Source organism: Protopterus annectens, chromosome 4.part0 (genome assembly GCF_019279795.1).
Source record: "Protopterus annectens isolate FY-2018-M chromosome 4.part0, PAN1.0, whole genome shotgun sequence".
Taxonomy (NCBI): domain Eukaryota; kingdom Metazoa; phylum Chordata; order Ceratodontiformes; family Protopteridae; genus Protopterus; species Protopterus annectens.
Window position 1 is genome coordinate 818,836,164 of NC_056733.1, and position 20,712 is coordinate 818,856,875.

The window sequence follows — 20,712 nt, forward strand, 5'->3', positions numbered from 1 at the left end:
TTCATGCTTGGCCACCCGGTCTTCTGTATGCTTATCCTCCTCTTCCGTTGATGACAAAATTCTTACAGAAAGCTCGTTGGTTGGCGAACAAGATTATCCTCATAGCCCCATTCTGGCCTCGTCAAGCCTGGTTCCCGTGCTTACGGTCTCATCTTATAGCTCCTCTCTGGATCTTGGATCCCATCCTGGATCTGATATCTCATCCTTCGGGATTGACACCCCCGAATCTGGTCGATCTCAAGCTCTCAGCTTGGTTGATCCAGTTCCATTAGTTGCTAGGACTCCCGGTATCTCGTCTGCAGTTAGATCTATCCTGGTAGCGGCGTATAAGTCTTCTACCAGGAAGGTTTACAATAGTAAATGGAAGCGGTTTTCCATTTGGGTGTCTCATAGGAATTTGGACCCTTTCACTGCTCCCATTCCAGCAGTGCTCGATTTCCTATCTCATATTTTTCAGCAAGGGGCCAGTTCTACTGTAAAGGTTCAAATGGCTGCCATCTCCCATTTTCACATTGGAGACTATCTCAATCCCCTAGCTTCCACCAAGATTTGTAAGACTTTTCTGAAAGATGCGTTTCTCTTGAGACCTCCTATTAGGAACTCCGTCCCTCCATGGGATCTAACTTTGGTCCTTCAGGCTCTGACTAGACCACGTTTTGCACCTGCAGCTTCTGTTGATTTGAAATTCTTGTTCTGGAAAACTGCCTTTTTGGTAGCTATTACCTCAGCTAGAAGGGTGTCGGAGCTTCAGGCTCTCTGTATTAAAGCCCCGTATCTTGTTTTCCATAAGGACAGGGTCTCTCTCAGGACTAACCCATCTTTTCTACCTAAAGTGGCCTCCAAGGCGAACATCAGTCAGTCCATTAATCTCCCAGTTTTTTCCCTAACTATCAAAACAAAGGGGAGTACAAACTTCATTTGTTACATGTTCATAGACAGTTACATTTTTATTTACACAGAACAGCTGCCTTCCGCAAGTCTGATCAGCTCTTTGTTTCCTTTGCAAAACCCTTCTTGGGTAAGCCAGTGTCGAAGGTGACTCTGGCCAGATGGATTTCTAATTGCATTCTGCTCACATACAAACTATCTGGCCTGCCAGAGCCTATAGGGGCTTATGCTCATTCTACCTGCTGTATGGCTACATCTGCTGCATTCTGGTGGAGAGTTCCCTTGGATGACATTTGCTCTGCGGCTACTTGGGCATCCTCTCATACCTTTATCTCACACTATAAATTGGATTTAGTGTCTAGAGGAAGGGCGGCTTTTGGCTCTGCAGTGCTCCGGAATATCCTTCCTTGAGGACCTCCCAAGTTTTTGGTAGCTGGGGACTCTGTCCCACAGGTTGATGATCAAATGAAGTTAACTATTTCAGATAAAGAAGTTATGTACTCACCATAACGTTCCATCTGAGTAGGTAACTTCATTTGTCAGCAACCAACCCTCCCTTCTTCCCCCTAACCTGGTTCTTTGATTACCTGAACCCTAGGATGGGTTTTCAGGTCATTTGTTAATCCTTAGGTTAGGATTCTTCAGGTTGTTGTTTTGTCATTGTGAGGTTATATAGGTGGAAAAATGCGATCTGAGGATTGGAAGGAGGTAGGGTATTATGGGTAAGGGGGAGGAGCTTGGATCTCTAGCTTAGAAAGCTACCGACTCGGATCCAGGTCGGATCCGATACCCGCAGGTTGCTGACAAATGAAGTTACCTACTCAGATGGAACGTTGTGGTGATTGCATAACTTCTTTTTTTTTTTTTGTTTTCCCTATGTGGATTGCTGTGTATTTTTATACATCTTGCAGCTTACACCAACCTTTTTGTCACAGTTATAGTTGTTGTTGTTTGTCTTTCAGCTTTTTCCCGGTTAGGGGTCGCCACAGCGGAACTCCGGTCCGCTAATGATTGGCAGTAGATTTTCACGAACGCCGAGGTGCCAGCTCGACATTCAACCTTCAACAAAGGCACGCCCATTTACGCATGTCTTTCGAACGCCCATCCAACCGCGGGGAAGACATGCAGACTCCACACACAAGGCACTCCCTGCACTCCAGCCGAGAACTGAACGGGAGAACCTCTTGCTGTGAGGCAACAACGTCACAGTTATAGTAATCCCTACTAATTAGTTTTGCAGAATTATGTCTATAAATTTCATTCCCTTCTAAAATATTAGGGCATTGAGTGCTCTTGTTACACTTGTAGGTCCCTACAACAGCCCTAAATGTCTTGAAAATTCATCTGATTCTATCATCATTATTTTAATATTAATGCCTCTGGTATACCAGCTTGGGTACCTTCCCTGGTTTTTCAGTAAAATTATTACTGTGTATAAATATTTGCTAATTTTTTTTTTAAAAATTGTTTCCGATGGTCGTACTATCACAACTGTACCCATACCACTGTTAAATTTTGATAGTTCAATGTTGGTGTCCCTGTGTACCAGACACCAACCTTTTATTATTAAACGGGTACAGAAACATATTGTCTCTCAATACTAACCTCATCATAAATTTCATTTAATTGGTAGAATCTGCTGATGTGGATTTTGTTTCATTCACCTTAATTGATAGAATATCACGTTCTTAACTTCATCTTCAACATTTCCATTTCCATGGTCTTTAAGTGGTGACCGTAGGCTAGAATTTAATTTTTATTTCTAAGAGAGAAGGACAAATAGAATAGTAACATTTTCTAAGCAGGTAAACAGACTGGAAAGGGGGGCTGTAATCCAGCAGTCTGCGAAAAGACGAACATCATGAAAATGGAGCAGAGAGGAGACCAAATGATTCACAGCAACTAAGTGCACTAAAGTTGAATCTGTACAGTCTTAAAATGATAACTGCAACCCAGTAGCAATGAAAGGTGTGAAATGGCTATTGTTAAGAGACTTGTACACCCTAGAAGGAGATTAAGCGTAGTTCTTGGTAACATAACTATTTATCACTCAGCTTTGGACAGGAGTTGATGTTGTTTAACTTGAGTTAAATTCAGCTGATCTTGAAAGAGAACACACAAGTCATTCACATTGTAACTCAAATGTATAAGTTGCCGGGGCACATGTTTAAGGGAAATTAGCATGTTGTGTTTTAAAAACAACTGGACTAGGACAGCCACATGTTTACCAATGTCAGTAATTTTTCCCCAGATAAAGTGGTAGGTAGACTTCTGTCAATGCAAAAGAAATGTACAGTTGTTATATTTCATGCAGGTTGCAAATGATATGCTAAACTGATGATAAAACATGATGATGCTAAACAAAATGATAAAAAAACTTCTTCCTCCACCTCCAACACAAACACCTTAATAATCCACAAAAATTCTGGGCAGGCTTAAACAAACTCCTGCACCCAGGCCAGGCAGCCACCCCCACTCCAACAACTTGCAAACAACAGTGCCCTGTAAACATTGCTAACACATTCAATAGTTTCTTCACAGAAACTATACAATCCCTGGCCACACAATTCAAACAAACAACCAGCCCACTCCATTACCCATGCCAGCAGAATACTACAACTACATCAGATCATCTGTTTACCTTCGATCCAGTACCCATATCCTCTATAACATCTCTTCTTAAAAAACTAAAACCCACTAAGCTAGCAGCTGACCTTCTCCCAGCTGAGTTTCTGCAAAAAGCAGCTGAGGCCATTTCCTATCCTGTCTCCATAATCATAAACCGTACCTTGTCAGAAGCCTTCATCCCCTCCATATGGAAAATGTCCCACATTATTCCTCTCCATAAAGGTGGTAGCTCACTAGAGCTAACTAACTACAGACCTATAGCTATACTCTCACCCCTGGCCAAAATTATGGAAAAGTGTGTCCACAAACAACTGATGGAACACCTCACCAAAAATAAAATTCTAGCCAACTCCCAACATGGCTTCAGGCCAAATCACAGTACCACATCAGCCCTACTATCCTTTTCTAATACCATCAATAACTTCAGAAACAATAATAAACTATCATCTGCTCTTTTCTTAGACCTCTCCAAGGCCTTTGATATGGTGAACCACATTCAACTCCTCCATACATTAAAAAAACTATCACTTAGCAATTCCACGCTGAAATGGTTCCAATCCTACCTGTCCAATAGGCAACAGGTTGTTCTATGGCAGGACAAATTATCCACATGCCTACCTGTTACACTTGGAGTTCCCCAAGGATCTATTCTTGGCCCTCTTCTCTTCACCATCTTTGTTAATGACCTGCCCACAATCACCCCCCCATGCCACATGCATTCAATATGCAGATGATTCGACTCTCATCAGCACTGCCTCCAACCTGGCAGACCTCACTGCTTCAACCCAAGACACCTTCAACCTAATAGAAAAATGGTTCTCAAGTCATCAACTAGTTCTCAACCCCAACAAAATAAAACTACTTACTTTCTCACCCACTAACAAGACTCTTCCCCCCACCTTCTCTATTGCATCCTCCAATGGAATCACTATATCACCAGAAGCTCTCACAAAGCTATTAGGTGTTACCATTGATAACTCCCTTAAATTTGACACCCATTTCAATCTTACCATCAAAACTGTCAATAAAAAGCTTGGCTCTCTCTATAAAGTAAAACACTTTCTCACTCCTCACGCTAAAATTACAATTGTCAGCACACACCTGCTATCAACTCTTTTCTATGCGTCCCCTCTCTTTACAAACCTAAACAAGACAACCCTTAACAAACTTGCTTCTTGTTACAATCACATAGCTAGATTTGCCACAAATTCCACCTTTAGAACGCACCACTGTACTAACTTGAAGCAACTAGGGTGGTTGGAGTTTTCCAGCCAACTCCATTTCAACCAACTCAAAACGGCTCACTAGATACTGTATCACCCAGAGAAAACACCAGCTCTGAAAAACATCATTCACCCCTATATTAACCTGCAATCTTTACGCTCCTCCAATAAGATCTTAGCTCAAACTACCAAAGCCAATAATTCTGCTGGGGATTCTCTATTCTCAAACTTCGTAGGTAAAATGTGGAACTCCCTACCGACCATGCTCACCTCAGAACCTTCACTCCTGCAATTCAAATAAAAGCTTAAACCCAATCTCAATACTCTCTGGCAATGTCCCTGTTCCAAACCTGATTAACCACTATCATTTACCCTTCTCTTACCTCACTATCCTTAACCGCTTTTTAACAAGGTGCCTCGCCTTTGTAACTGACCTATGTTTTTTTTTTTATATGCTGCTGTTATTTTTTTACCAAGTTGTGATGTATCTTTATATTGTATTTAGAACTCAACTATCTTCCTTTTTTGCATTAACAATGTTCATATGTCTGTTATGTACCTGGAGCTTTTCTCCCCGGGCCTCCGCTGAAAATGGACATGTATCCAGTCGGACTCTCCCGGTTAACAAATGTAAAATAAAAATAAATAAATAAACTGGTGGGAAATTGTTAGGGATATTGTTACTGTACTCCAGAAAAGTAGCGAATGAGTAACTGAAGCAGTCTTTTCACAGTTCTAATAATAAGAGTATGTTGGAAAAATTTACAGCATCCAGAGTTAACACATACATATGATCTGATGATGCCAGTCTTCACTTAATCCTTAATTGTGGGTTCGCTTCCATATCTCGGAACTGACTCGGCCGTTATTCCAGCTCACGCTTTCCAGAAACTCAAGCTTAGCTTTTACCCATAATGCTGTTTTCAGGATTACCTCAGATCTCATTTGACGCTTTTAGTGACCAGACACATCTCATCTACAGCTCTTGAGCAGCGTATTTCTTAAAAAATCTGAGTGTTTTCCCTTTCTTTTGCCTCTTGGTGCACAGACCTTGTGTCCTGGACCCAGTACCAGACTTCTTGCCCCATCCAGAGAGACTGGTTTACCGATTCTTCAAAATCCATAGCTCATTGCATGGCTTCTCTAGTTCCAGTAATTGCCAGGCATAGTAGTCTCACTGCCCCACCTCAGTGAATTGTTCTAGCCTCCCATAAACCTTCGACTAGACGATAGTACATTAGCAAATGGCAAACATTTTCAAAATGGGCTACAGATAGTAACCTTGATCCATATTCTGCACCATTTGAGAGGGTATTGGAGTTTTTAGCATCGCTTTTCGATGTAGGAGCATACTCCTTGACCATACGAGTACTTTTAGCTGCAATTTCAAATTTTCATAATGGTCTAAATGGTACAGCTCTAATGTCCCACAAACTTTGTAATGCTTTTCTAAAAGGAATGTTTATGCTCAGACCCCCATACAAAGGTCGTTCCTCACCATGGGAATTCAGTCTAGTGTTAGTCTCTAATTCCCCATTTGAACCATCTGCAAATTGCAATTTGAAGTATTTGCCATGGAAGACATTATTTTTAATTGCTATTACTTCTGCTAGGAGAATGTCTGAGCTACAAGCCTTGTCCTGCAAGCCTCCTTGTCTAATCTTTCATAAGGACAGTGTGTCCTTGGAAACCCTTCCTTTCTACCAAAAATTGTGTCTGAGACTAATATCGACCAGACCATATAGCTTCCCTTATTTTTCCCCAAATTTTCCAACAAGGGTGAATATTGTCTGCATTTGCTAGATGTTCATAGACAATTACGTTTCGACTTTCACAGAACAAAAGAACTCAGAAAATCTGATCAATTGTTTATTTAGTTCTCTTCAGCTGCTCTGGGCAAACCAGTTTCTAAGGTTACTCTACCTAAATGGCTCAAGAACTGTATAACCTTCATTTATAACAAAAGGAAAGTGCAACTACCTGGACCTGTAAAGGCACATTCAACGAGGGGAAATAGCCACTTCTGCAGTCTTTCATTCCAGAGCTTCTATAGACTACATCTATATGGCAGCTACTTTGGGACCTCTGCATACTTTTATTACTGATTACAAGCTGGAGCTGGTCTCTAGGGGACGAGCATCATTTGGTTCGATAGTGCTCAGGAATATACTTCCAAGAGACCTCCCAATATTCAGGTAGTTGGGGACTCTGTCCCACAGTCGAGGATCAAGTGAAGATTGACATCATCAGATAAAGAAGTTATGTCTTACCATTAACATTCCGTGTTGTTAATCTTCACTTATCCTTGACATTCCCATCCTACATCCCCCTCCCTTTCAGGCTTCTTGGTGGACTAGATCTATCCCAATAGATTTTTTCCTGTTGTGAACACAGGTAATGGTCTGAACACAGATAATGGTCTTTGACCCGTTATTGTTGTCTGTCACTGTCTTGTGCAAACTTGATCTGAGGTAATTCTGAGAGGAGCGTTATGAGTAAAAGCTAACTTCAAGTTTTTGGAAGGTGTGAGCTGGAATAACTACAATGTCTGTTCTGAGATACAGAACCGAACGACACAGTCAAGGAAGTGAAGATTGACAACACAGATGGAACGTTGTGATAATAAATAACTTTTTTTTTTTTTTTTTTTTTTTAAACACGTTTGGCACAATTGACAAAAGTAGAGTTGCTCTAGGGTGGGATGTTTACTGTGGATGTATGATGATGACTTCTGTTTTGATGTGTTGTACAAAAAAAAATAAATCAAGTTTTTCTGATGGTTCAAGATTATTTTTCTTTCTTGTACACTAAAACAAGGAGTGTAACAATTGACATTTGGTGATTTAATACTTAGTCTCTGACAGGGGTAGTGGCTGAAAGTTTGTTTAAACCAGATGAACCACTACATTGTATACTTGGCTAAAGGGTAATATGTAACAGAAGAAACATTTTGAGTAGGGAAGAGGTATTTGTGTTTCTATTGAAGATACTGTTAATTATAGAAAATGCATGTTAAGTGAAAGAAACTGTGTAGTAGTCTTAAAATTAGCTTAGAGGAGAGAGATTCTATCACGTTTTTGTAGACTGGTGGGTATTAACTCTTATTGAAAACACTTTTTGAATTTTTGTACAGAATCATCATTTTTTAGAGAAAGTACCCATATTGCTTTAAATATATATTGTAATTCATAAAAGTAGTACATACTTTAGTAGGTTGCAGTGCGCTCCCTTGCCAGGCCTGCCAGCAGCCAACTCTTTCCCCTTCCTTATCAATTTAAATTATCCCTACTCTCCCTCCCACACTTTACTTTTACCCCTTGTTGAGCCTGATAACCCCCTCCAGCCCCTTACTGGATATTCCCCGTAGGTGTCCCTGTTCACTCTTCTTAGCTGCCCAATAGGTGCCACCCCCTCTACCTTTCTTGCTGTCTCTACTACATTTCCCCTCTTGGTTTCTTAGTACACTTTCTTTCAGTGTTTTCTTTGATATCTCGCCCACTGTTCTCTCTCCCCATATTCTCCCAGGACTACATATCCTCTTCCTCAGCTCCCTTATTTCTCCATTCTCCTCCAAGCTCCTAGCCTCAGCCCCTCCCATACTATTCTTTCAGCACATATCTCCTCACAACTCCATTTCACTGTCAGTCTTTGATATAAAATATATCTTTGCAATCTTACCTTCTAGCTCTCCTACTCTACTGATTGTTTTTTTTTTCCTCTCTCTTTTCTCCTTCCTTTGGCTCTTCCGCTCCGTTAAGCCTCTGGCTCACTCCGCTCCCCTACCCTACCCCCAAATCTCACCCACCCCCAGCACCTCTACATTTATACCTCTCGATCCCCCTCCCATGTATACTAATTAACCAATCAGAGTCCTTCTCTCGTTACCCCTCCTACTCCTCCCACCCCACTTTACCTCACTCCACCACTTAATCTATCATAGTTCTTCTACTTGACCCCTCCCACTCTTTCTCTTCCCTCCCATTATAGTTTCCCTTCTCATCACAGATTTTTCCCTCTCTCTCCCCTGCAAATACTTTCAACCCTATCCTCTTCCTAAGACCCCATCCTTTTGTTTTTGTTTGTGCTGCCTACTCAACTCCACTACATCAATCTCTTCCTCCTCTGCTTGCCAAACATGTCTCCCAAAATCCTTCATAATATCTATGTCCCATCATTACTACTTGTACTTCTCATTCCCCTATATTTTGCTTCGTCCTACTCTCACAAAATACCCTTTTCCCCTCCTCCTACACAAACCAACCCTTGTACTCATTCACAACCTTCTCTATCTACCCACTACAACAACATATCTTCCACTCTTATTCCTCCCAAAACACTGTACCTTTTCCATCCCAAAAGCCTCACCACACCAAAAACTCTCACTCTGAAAATCCTCCCTCCCCATAACAGCCTCCTACTTCTAAAACACAAAAGACAAAAAGTTACTACCAATAATGACCTTGTCTTATGTGGCGATATTCATCCGAACCCTGGCCCCTGCCTCACCACTAACAACGTCTCCCCAACCCCTTTTTCTCCCTCTGAAATAAAACATAGTCCCCCTCCCAATTCTTCTACCACTTCCTCTCCTAACCCCCTTAAGCTCTTCTCTATCAATGCTCAGAGCCTAAATAACAAAATTCACCATCTTCATGCTTGGATTTGCCACAACCAACCAGACATCCTAGCCATTTCTGAAACCTGGCTAAAACCCCACATCACCGACTCTGAAATCTTACCTCCCGGCTTCCAAATCCACAGAACTGACCGACCAAATAAAAAAGGTGGAGGCTCTGCAATAATTTTCTCTAACCTTCTCTCCCTGATCCTTCTACAAATTCCAACTCCTGAGTTCAAAAACGCTGAACTTACAGCCAGTCTCCTTCGACTAAATAAACATAAGAACATCTGCATTATCTCCTTTATATATCCCCAGGTGACAACACAACAACCCTTGAAAATATTCTTTACTGGGCCTCAACTGAAATCAAATTTGAAACCTACATTCTAGGCGACGTTAACATTGATTGGAATAAAATCAACTCTCCTTCCCCCTCCCAATTCATCAACCTCTTTAACTTCACCCAAGTAATACACTCAACCACCCGGCCTAACAAAACAAATCCCCAGGATCTACCATTGACTGGATCCTAGTCTCTCATCCAAACAAAATAACTCTTTCAGGCACTATCCCTGATACCTTCAGTGACCATCTCCCTACTTTCATACACCGCTCCGCTAACTCTACCCAATATCTACACCACTACATCCACACTCGTAATCTCAGCAACTTCAACCCAACTATCTTCTCAAACATTCTTAAACATACCAACTGGCAGACCCTAAATACACTTCCCCTAGACAAAGCTGTAGAACAGTTTAACTCTATCTTCCTAAATACTCTGAACTCCCTAGCTCCTCCAAGAAACAAACGAGTCAAAGCTAACTCTGCCCCCTGGCTATCCAAAGAAACAAAACAAGTCATGCATCAAAGGGACAAATCTTGGAAGCTATACCAGAAAAATAAAATCCCTTCTTCCCTGCTCCAATACACCCAACTCCGCAACCTAGCAAAAACTAATCACCCTGGACAAAAGAACTACTACTACAAACTACAGTCCAACCAAAATAAGAACCCCAAACAGTTCTGGAAATCAGTAAATTCCCTTCTCCACCCAGGATCTAAAAATAACCCTTGCCCAGACCCAAGTAAAACTGACTCAGATCTAAGCTCTCTTCAACAAATTCTTCACGGAATCTATAGCTAATCTTACCAAATCCTTCCCCAACAATAATACATCCAACTCTCTTTCCTCTACTCCCAACAACCCTCTAACTGTCCTCCCAGTTTCCAGCTGAAACCTGTTTCAACTATATTCATAAAAGACTCTTATCTAAACTAAAGCCATGCACTAATGCCCTGATAACATCCCTCCTCTTTCCTTAAATGTGCTGCTGAAGGTATTGCTCTCCCTATCAGCATCTTAATTAACAGATCTATAAAAGAGTCATATGTTCCTATGCTTTGGAGATCAGCCTACATTCTCCCACTTCATAAAGGAGGCAAAACACAAATATCTCCAACTTTCGCCCAATTGCCCTACTCTCACCTTTATCAAAAATCCTAGAGAAATGTGTCCACCACCAACTCATGCCTTTCTTAATCCATAACCACCTCCTAACACCCACCCAACATGGTTTCGCCCTGGACACAGCACTATTACTGCCTTACTATCCTTCTTAGAAACAGTCAACCAAGCCAGGGATTCTGGGTTACTAGTTTCCACTGTACTGCTAGATCTGTCTAAAGCCTTGACACCATCTCTCACAAACACCTTCTCTTTCATCTATCAAACCTTCATCTCTCCCCTGATACTCTATCCTGGTTCTCTAGCTACTTATCAGATAGATCCCAAGCTGTCAAATGGAACAATTCTACCTCCTCCTCCTTACCTACACCCACTGGTGTTCCCCAGGGGTCCATCCTTGGACCCATGCTTTTCAACATCTTCATAAATAACCTTCACTCTGCCATCCCAGACACAACAGTCATCCAATACGCAGATGATTCTACCTTAGTCTGCGCCTCCAACATTCCCGAACTACTGACAAAAACCCAAATAGCTTTTTCCACTACTGAGAACTGGATGCACCAAAATCATTTCTCTCTAAACTCTAATAAATCCAAAATTCTTCTCTTCGCTCCCTCCAGGGCTTGCACATTTGATAAAACAGCATTCAAAATCATAAGCCAAACAAAGTCAACCATAGAGGTGGTCCCATCTGCAAAACTCCTTGGCATCACTATAGACGAGCACCTCAAATTTGATAGCCACATACAACAAAACATAAAGAAAACCCACCAAAAGCTAGGTATGCTCTATAAGAACAACTGCTTTCTCTCCAACTCCGCTAGACATTCCTTAACAACTACCTATCTTCTACCATCTCTACTATATGGAGCCCCTCTCCTTACTAACCTGTCTTCTTCCATCTCCACTAAACTCGAAATCTGCTATAATAAAATCTCTAAATTTGCTACCAAATCTAAAACCTCTTCTCACCATTGTCTTTCCCTACAAACTCTGAACTGGCTAGAACTCCCTAACTACCTAGACTACCTCCAACTAACCACTGCTCACAAATTAATATTCTACCCTGAAAATGCCCAGCCCTAGCAAACATCCTTCCGCCATACACCCCAAACAGATCTCTTAGATCTGAACACCAAAATTTAATCACCATCCACAAACCCAATCGCCCTGCTGGCCAGCTCCTTCTCTCCTACTCTCTTGGCAGGAAATGGAACTCTCTCCCTTCTTCTCTTAGAACAACATCTAACACTGAAGCCTTCAAAATCCAACTTTTCTCTTACTTATCCTCTAAACATAAGTGCACCTGCTTACATCCTACATAAATCTACATAAATTCCCCTTGAACCCTCTACATCCTTTCTCTTTACTCTACCCTAATACTATCTTCTTTTCTTCTCTTTTTCTCTCTCGATCACTGCTTGATCAAACTATATTCTACTCTCAGCTTATGTATTTTCTCTCTCTACTCCTCATATGTAAATATTGTAAATAGCATGTAACCTTACACCTTCTTTTCATACAGTCAAACCTGCTACTTGAAGGAAACTACTAAATCTATTGTATCTACCTTCCTGAATGATGTTTTTTGAAGTATACTGCGTGTATTTGCTTTTTTACTAACTGTATTCAATGTAATGTTATTCCAAATGTATATATTTTATTACTATCTTTTACACTATGTAACTTAGATTGTATTTGCTTTGCTTTTGGAGCTTTTCTCCCCGGGCCTCCACTGAAAATGGGTACGTTCTGGCCCAGTGGACTTCCCCGGTAATCAAACTGGAAATAAATAAAATAAAATAAATAAATCATCGAATACATTATTCTGTTAATTGGTGATTTATGTCTGCTGAAATTTAAATGGAAAAAAAAATATTTCATTGTAACACAAAGGTATTTTACAAAGATTCTTAAAAGGTGAGTATGCCACAAGTCATGGAACCAATATGGGGAACTAATATTTGATTTAATGTGTGGTGTACTGAACAGAGGGGAGCCACATATTGTTATCATTATTACCAGAGTGTAATAATGTTGCTATTCATTGTACTGTGGAACATAAAATTTAATTCTTCAATAATTATATCAGTCAGAACAGGTTCTTCAATAATTGGATCAATCGTAACACAGTAAATTACATGATGAATGTGAGAGCCACCACACCCCTTCCTGGTTGGAAGTGGAAAGAAGATTTTAAGCTTAAGATTCCTTTAGGGGCAAAATACTTTAAATTTGCCCTTGAGTGCAAATTGTTTTGGAAGCACATGGTATTAACTTTAAATAGGACAGCATAAGTTGGTAAATAAAAAGAATAAAGAGTACAGTAATGGGGTCAGAAATAAACATACTGCTGCTAAGAGAATATATACTGAGCTGCACATGCTAATGAAATGGGAAATAAGGAAAGACTGATGTGAGAAGTTAAACTTGCAAGAGATGTGTCTACTCAATAGGAAGTCCTCAGAGTGCATTGAGGAGGGTGCTCTATCAAGTGACCTTCATTCTCTGTCACTTTTGCAAACTTGCGAGTTATGTACCTGATAAAAGTGAGACCCTTTGTGATTTCTACTGAAAAACATTTTTTGCCCTTTAAAGTTATTCATCCCAACTGACCATTTAAATACTGCCAGTATTGTGAAGGCCATAAATGCTCATTTTTTCAGTAAACATCTTTATTAAATTATCACGTATGATATTGGCAATCTTACATTTATGTAAATGAAAAACATTGACACCACTTTACTTGCAAACATTATACATCACAGACACCACTGAAACAACTATAGTTGCAAACGTACATCACTTATCTGTCCAGTAATTTTCAGTTAAACATTATATGGCCATACATGTTCTTGAACATCAAGCCATGATAAACAAATATTTGAAATAATTAGCTTATAGGTTCATAGATTAGTACTAAGCTAACTGCCCTTATGAGCCATTTTAAGCCTAGCCAGTTATCCCTTGTGAAACTTAAACCCTGCATCTTGTGTTTGTAAGGCAAAGACCTTAACCATTAGGCCACCCTCCCAAGCTTACTTATTCTAATTTATTGGCACATATTTTTATGAGCAGCTTTACAAAAAATGTATGTAAGGATTTGAAGATTGCCATTATCAGAATGATATTGATTGCGGGTACAAGTCAGGTTAAGTAGTTTTTTTCAGAAGAAGTAAGAACTAGTTAACATTGCATTCATAACATTTATACCTTCTAGATAACCTACCTGTAATCTGGATATTTATAATTTGACAGCTTTAGAAAATAACCTTTAAGTCAATGTTTTAGATTTTGTCATAGGCCCTTTGACTTTTTTGGTCACAAAATACTATTAAACTTGGAAAACCTGATGTTGACCTTTCTTTAGTATCTTGAATCCAGAACTGGGTACATAACTGTAAACAGGCTGTGGAACTGGATTGCACTCATTCAAATTGACACAGCTAAAATGAACTTGGACCTTTTTAATGTGCACATAACTGAACTAAATTTGATGGTAGAGTATTTTAAAAACCTACTCTGATATAGTCTTACATTAGGCTTTATTAAGCATATAAATGGGGAAAAAACTAAAAAGATGCACATGAATGTTGGTAAAACCAGATTTATTTGTGAGCTTTGGCAACAAAATAAGTACTATATCTTACTGTATGAATGATCAGAATAAAGCAGTTCTGTCTTAAGGCCCAAAATTGTCTGTTCTCACTAGCACTGTAAGGTCTAAATTAGAATATAGTTGCTCAGTTTGGTAACGCTCCATTAGTAAGTATAGCAGGCTGTTGGACAAGATGCAAAGAAAAGTAACGAACTAATTCTGTGGTTTAAGATTTCACTTTATGGAATATCTTAACACTACCACCTTCCTAAGGTTTACACACCCAAGTGAACAGATTTGAGATCAATTTTTTTGATGTAAGGATTTCTAAAATAAATGAAGGTTTCAAATCTAATGTGTATCGCAAGTCTACTTTCTGTAATGTTTACTTGCACTACCAAAGTTATCACCCCAAAAGTCAGAAAATAAGTATAGTAAAAGGCCAGGCTATCAGAGTTGTCAGGATGACATCTGAGAGAGATGATGTAATACAAGAGTTTGATAGGTTGAAGACCATGTTTTTTGAAAGAGGATACCCCTCAAATATAGTTGAACCAATTTTGAAAGAGGTAATTGAATGGGGAAATAAATATAAAACGCTTTTGGTTAATGGTGTAAGTAGAATTGTAGTTGATAGGGGTGACCTGGAACATGAACCTGGTCTAAGTACCCTTTCCCCTACAGACCTGGCAGATTTTAGCCAGGCATGCATTATCCAGCACTGTCCACTCTCCAATAGAGTTAAAAACATTTTGTATAAGAACTGGGGTGTTTTTACAACTAACAGTGAAGTATACAGGAAAGTAGGTGAAAAAAACCTACGTTTTCTGTAAAGGTAGGCACAAATTTAAAATCCAGTTTGGAGAAAATTAATGTTGGGAGATCTAACACTGGAGAAAACACCAAACCTTGTGGGCAATGTCCCCAATGTAGCCATATTTTGCAGGCTTCTATTACTTTAAGCAACATGGTTGGCAGTACCCTACATTTAAGAAAGGGGAATTGTTACACTACTAGAATAGTTTACATTGCATTATATAATACCTGCAACGGATTTTACATTGGTAAAACCGAGAGGGCCCTCAAATGCAAGATTTACGAACACCTGTATGAGATAAAAAAATAAGAGAGAGAGACAAATGCTCTTTTTAGACACTCTGTGGTTTGTGAGGGATATACAGGGTTTAAGTTTGGTATAGTGGACATTGTAGTCCTTGATTTAAGAGGAGGGGACTGGAAAAATTATTTGTGTAAAAAAGAGCTAATGTGGCAACTAAGGTTAGCCGCTAATTTTCCCCCCAGGTTTGAATGACCACTTGTCCCAGTTCTAAAAGAAAAATCAAATAGATTAAAAATAATATTCAACTTATTTAAGCATGTGGCAGTTTAATGTTTTTGCACAATGGACTAATATGTTTATGACTGAGATGAGATGAATTTAAGTGGAATCTGTATGCTTTTTTAACATGTATTTTTTATTATTTGATTTTACACATTTGTAATTGAGTTATTTCACTTTAAGAAAAGCAATTATGTATAATGGCCTAATTTAATTGTGGAGGGTGTATATAAGTAATTGATTCAGCATCATTTGTTCTGATGAAGTCATTTTTTACTGATGAAAGCGCTTAACTGGATTTAGAGCTTTTTTATTGTAGTGTAATAAACTGACGTTGTCCTACAGTCCGAGTGGTGCATTTTTTTATTGTTTTGGTGCCTTTTTTGCACCATCACACCATTTCACGTTTCATAATCTTACATTAGGCTTTATTGAGCATATAAATGGGGAAAAAAACTAAAAAGATGCACGTGAATGTTGGTAAAACCAGATTTATGAGCTTTGGCAACAAAATAAGTACTATATCTTACTGTATGAATGATCAGAGTAAAGACTGTCAACTTTTGAGTCTGACTAGTGTTGAGAGTATAACTTTTGGTGCCCACATAAAGCAGTTCTGTCTTAAGGCCTAAAATTGTCTGTTCTCACTAGCACTGTAAGGTCTAAATTAGAATATGGTTGCTCAGTTTGGTAACGCTCCATTAGTATGTATAGCAGGCTGTTGGACAAGATGCAAAGAAAAGTAACTAAGCAATTCTGTGGTTTAATATTTCTCTTATACCAGGAGAAGTTGGCATCATTGCACTTATTACCTACAGGTTAAAGGGAGACCTCATTCTTGCATCTAAAGCTAGCAGAGATGAGTTTGTGGGAATGTGCAGCACTCAGACTTTCACAAAAGCTTAGAGTTAATTGTTTATAAGGGAGAGACATACATAACGTAATGACCGACCTGTTCAGTGAAAGTGATTAAATCAGGTCAGATACAGAGAGACCATAAATAAACCGTTGTAGTGTATATTATGAAAGTCTTTGCACAAGGCACCACTGAGATTAAACAAGGAATATTTTTCAACTGTGGAAGTATGATCTGTAACCTGAAGTACAGATCAGTAAAGGAGCTATGTATATACATACAGAGGAATGTTTCTAGGATAGATAGGTGATAAAGAAAATAATTTTATCAGTGCTTTTAGAAATTCTTAATTATGAATTTGTAATAATAAGAGATATCCTGACTGTTTGCTGAATGGTCCTTTCTCCCAGTTACGTCGTCTGAACGTTTGTTAATGTGGAGTATGATGCATCCATCACCAGTACCTCGCTGTTTCTGTTTTTAGTTTGTTTTGATTATGCAACGTACAAGGATGTGACATAGAGTCCTGGGAAGTGGTTTGGTTGTTTTTTTTTAGGATATGGTAGAAACCGTAATAAAGCGACTGTTGAATTAAAAACAGTAGTTAAGTTTTTGTGTGGTGTTGTGAAGTTAGACTTTAAAGTAAACACCTTTTTTGTGCTGTAAATATAATAATCAAATTGTTCATTTAATTTCCATTTAGTCATAGTATGGACTCACAAGACATTTGAGAAATATTTTAAGAAAGGCCAGTAAAACTTTCTAGTAATAAAACTGTTTTGTTTTTTTTTTGAACATTTTTTGTAATTTAACCATTCTCTTTTTGTCCTTCCAGGATCTTATGGCCAAAGTTAGAGCAATGCTTGCTGCAACAAAACACTTAGAAACAAATGCATCTTGACACCTTCTGTAAAGGACCAGCAAGATAACAGTAAAAAGCAGCATATGAGACGATGCTAAGTAGCCTTGTGACAGCAGATTAACTATCTGGTTAAAGCTTAGTTGTCTCAATTTATGTTTGGACAAAATTTGTTCTTTCTGGGAACTGAATTTCTACAGAGATGCTGGTTTATATTTTTGCTGACTCTTTAGAGCGTGACCTTTGTGTAAATAAGTTAATAATTTTAGATTTATATTCATCAACTGGAAACCTCACTGTACATTTATGCATGTATATTTGTATATAGGTATGTATATTTGTAAAAAGAAATCTTGCATTTAAAAAATGGGAAAAAGCATACGGAACACTGAGCAGCAGCACATCTTAATTACATTTTTTGTAATGAAGTATGTGTACCTGCATATGCTTTTGTATGTGTATTTTGTTTTTTTTTTTAACTCTTGAATGGATGGCGTTCTGTGTGAGCTGCTTTAGGAAATGAGATGTTCAGAATTAGCAGTTACCACTTTATGCAGTGTGAATGTATGGTGGTATGTTGTATCTCCTGTATGTTTTATGTTCCTGTGTGATTGAGAGTTTAAACTCAAGTTAATGTAAAACAAAAAAAAAAGTCTCACTGCATTCACAATGAATGCCTTTTTCTACTTATTTTGCCAGTATACACAGACTAGATTGCATTGTTTTATATTTTGTAATTACTTTATGCGCTGCCTAAATAGAGCTTTGTGCACAATCCTGTTGCTGAAAGTAGCCATAGTGATGGGATAGAGATGACTTCCTAAGGGTCACATGGACTGACTTTACGGAATCTCGTTTCACTATTTTGTGCAGTCTTCAACCTATTTTTTTTTTCAAGTTCATAATATCCATAATACAGAGTTCAAATAATGATTACTTTTGTTTCCTTAACTAAGCATTGTACTAAAATGGAAACATTTTAAGGTATCCTTCTATGAAGGTTTAACACAGTATATTTCATAACTGTATTACTATATGTCAGAATAGTAGCAGTTAGTATTTGCCACTAAGAAGAAAATTATTTTATGGCATTTTGGTATTTAGGATTTCTTTTATTTAATTTGCTAGTATCAAGCAGGTTCATACTTGGAGCCATTTCCTTTGTTTGGTGTAGATCCATTTTCAAAGTTCAGAGTGAGCCTAGCAATTAAGTTTGTAGGCTCTGACTTTACTCTTTAATCAGATCTTGTCATTAAACATCATGGTATTAATACATTTACACAATAATAAATCCAGATTTGTTTCAGTCTGCTGAATTGTTGTGCAGTTTTGAATTCTGGGAGTCCATGTATTCAGTGGCAGCAAAAAAATAATTGTTTTGAAAATGAAGCTGTGGTTTACCCCAAGATTTTCATCCAGTACATGTTGAAAAGGAAAATATGTGCTAATGTTGGTCTGTTGTCTTACTCCTTGCTTAGGAAAAGGGGATGTTCTAGGTAACAATAAAGCAGATACGTTGAAGGAGAGTCTTGCTTTTGATTTAAGTTAATAAATTACCATATTACCCACCAAAGTAAAGTGGGCTTGTGAAGTACATCCTAATAATTTCTGAAGGTACGGTTACAGTGATGAAATGTTTTTGAACCTACTATATTGCTTTAATGCTCTAAAATAATTTTAGTACAGTCACTGTCCCATTTTTACCTAGACATGTGTTTGTTGGCACAGATTGCACAAATAAAGAAAGCACTGTAAAATCTGCCTTGAGTTATTTTTTTCAAGTGAATGCATTTTTTTGTTTGCCTTAACTGATGCATGGTTGACTTATTTTTTGGCAGCCCTTTGTAAGAAGCTGTCATAGTGGAAGAAGGCACTTAAAAACTGTAATTTGTGGGAGTCTGAGGAAATTATACTTACCCTGTGATCCTCTTGTTCAGTAACTGCACTAGCCACTTTGGTATTTGTTCTATACTTAGCTTCAAAAATTGGTGTGATCATTTGTTTTTTCTGAATGGCAATAAAATATTGTTTTTGAAAGAACATGTTTTCATTATTTCATTTATTTTTTTCATTTGCCCAACTAGATGTTAACGCTTGCTTTTCTAAAGTACAGAAAAAACATTTGTCATATACTTTCTTTTCCAGCCAAGTCACTCTGATATTCAGTAAAAAACTGTTTTACAGTAGTTGAATATTACATTTATTTAGAAAACCTTATTGTATAGTACATAATTCTTTTTGAACTTTGAATTAAAAATCTGTAGTGGGAAATTGTGAAAATATCTATAGAATTATGAGAATTCTTGATAATTTCTAAGCCATCTCTTCGAGAGTATGGCTACATTTCATGCTTGTTTTAACAATGTGTTCAGTGTGAATACGTGTGCTGTGGCCACTTTGTCTTCTAGTCCTGTAAACACCCTCACTGCCGTAAGGGACCCTCTTGCTCATTGGTGCTTTGTTTGGCCTTCATATTTCCTTCAGGTTGTGTATTTTCTGCTACCCTTGCTGTTTGTGGTTTGGAAATTCTAATCAGCAGTCACCCCTTGTATAGCTTCTTATGGCAAGTTGCTGCATGGTTACTTATTGTATCAGTTAATGTTCAACATTAGATCACTATTGCAGTACCATAAGTTATTTAGGTACTATCCCCTGTTACTGGCTAGATTTTCAAAGCTTAATGGTGCCCTGCATACATGCTGTTAGGAGCTGAAGAGGAGTTCCATATATAAGGACAGAACTCTAAAAACCGTAGTGCTTTCTTGATGCTGAAGTACACTCATGTGAACTTCAAAGCTGAGTAGACTCCTTTTGGGGAAGAGCTTCCACAAAATAAGTTTTCTGAGGAAAACATTTTTCTCCAGTCAGATTTTAGTTTTTGCTAAACAAAATTATATTTTTTGGACTGTCGCAACTTGTCAGGGGTGATTTATTGTGTGAATATTTGTGTGAACTAACTGCGTAAACTATCTGTTTTTGACACGTTTTCTTTCAGAATTATGAAGGTTTTGTGTTTTAAGGCAGGATGTTATGCTGTTAATCTCAGAACCACCTTTTAGCTGTTTAAAAGTTTACTGAGTCTTCTTTCAGGCCCCGTTACCAGTCTTCAGTGCTATCTTTTCAGCTGAACCTATGGAACAGTTACCAGTCTCATTGGTTCATTCTTACCCTGTCCACAAGAAAAAAGTAGTCTGGGAGCCTTTGGCACCAGTTGTGTCTCATACACTGA

At 38.5% G+C, this 20,712-nt stretch overlaps 1 protein-coding gene across 1 annotated transcript in view; it reads left to right on the plus strand.

Annotated features, from left to right (window-relative positions):
• Positions 1-19,523, plus strand: part of LOC122799595 (splicing factor SWAP) — a 1,354,031-nt gene extending 1,334,508 nt beyond the window's left edge. The window contains exon 19 of the mRNA XM_044068763.1: positions 17,460-19,523. Within this exon, the coding sequence (XP_043924698.1) occupies positions 17,460-17,525 (66 nt within the window). The 3' untranslated portion in view covers positions 17,526-19,523. The remainder of the gene's footprint in view (positions 1-17,459) is intronic.
• Positions 19,524-20,712: the final 1,189 nt, after the last annotated feature.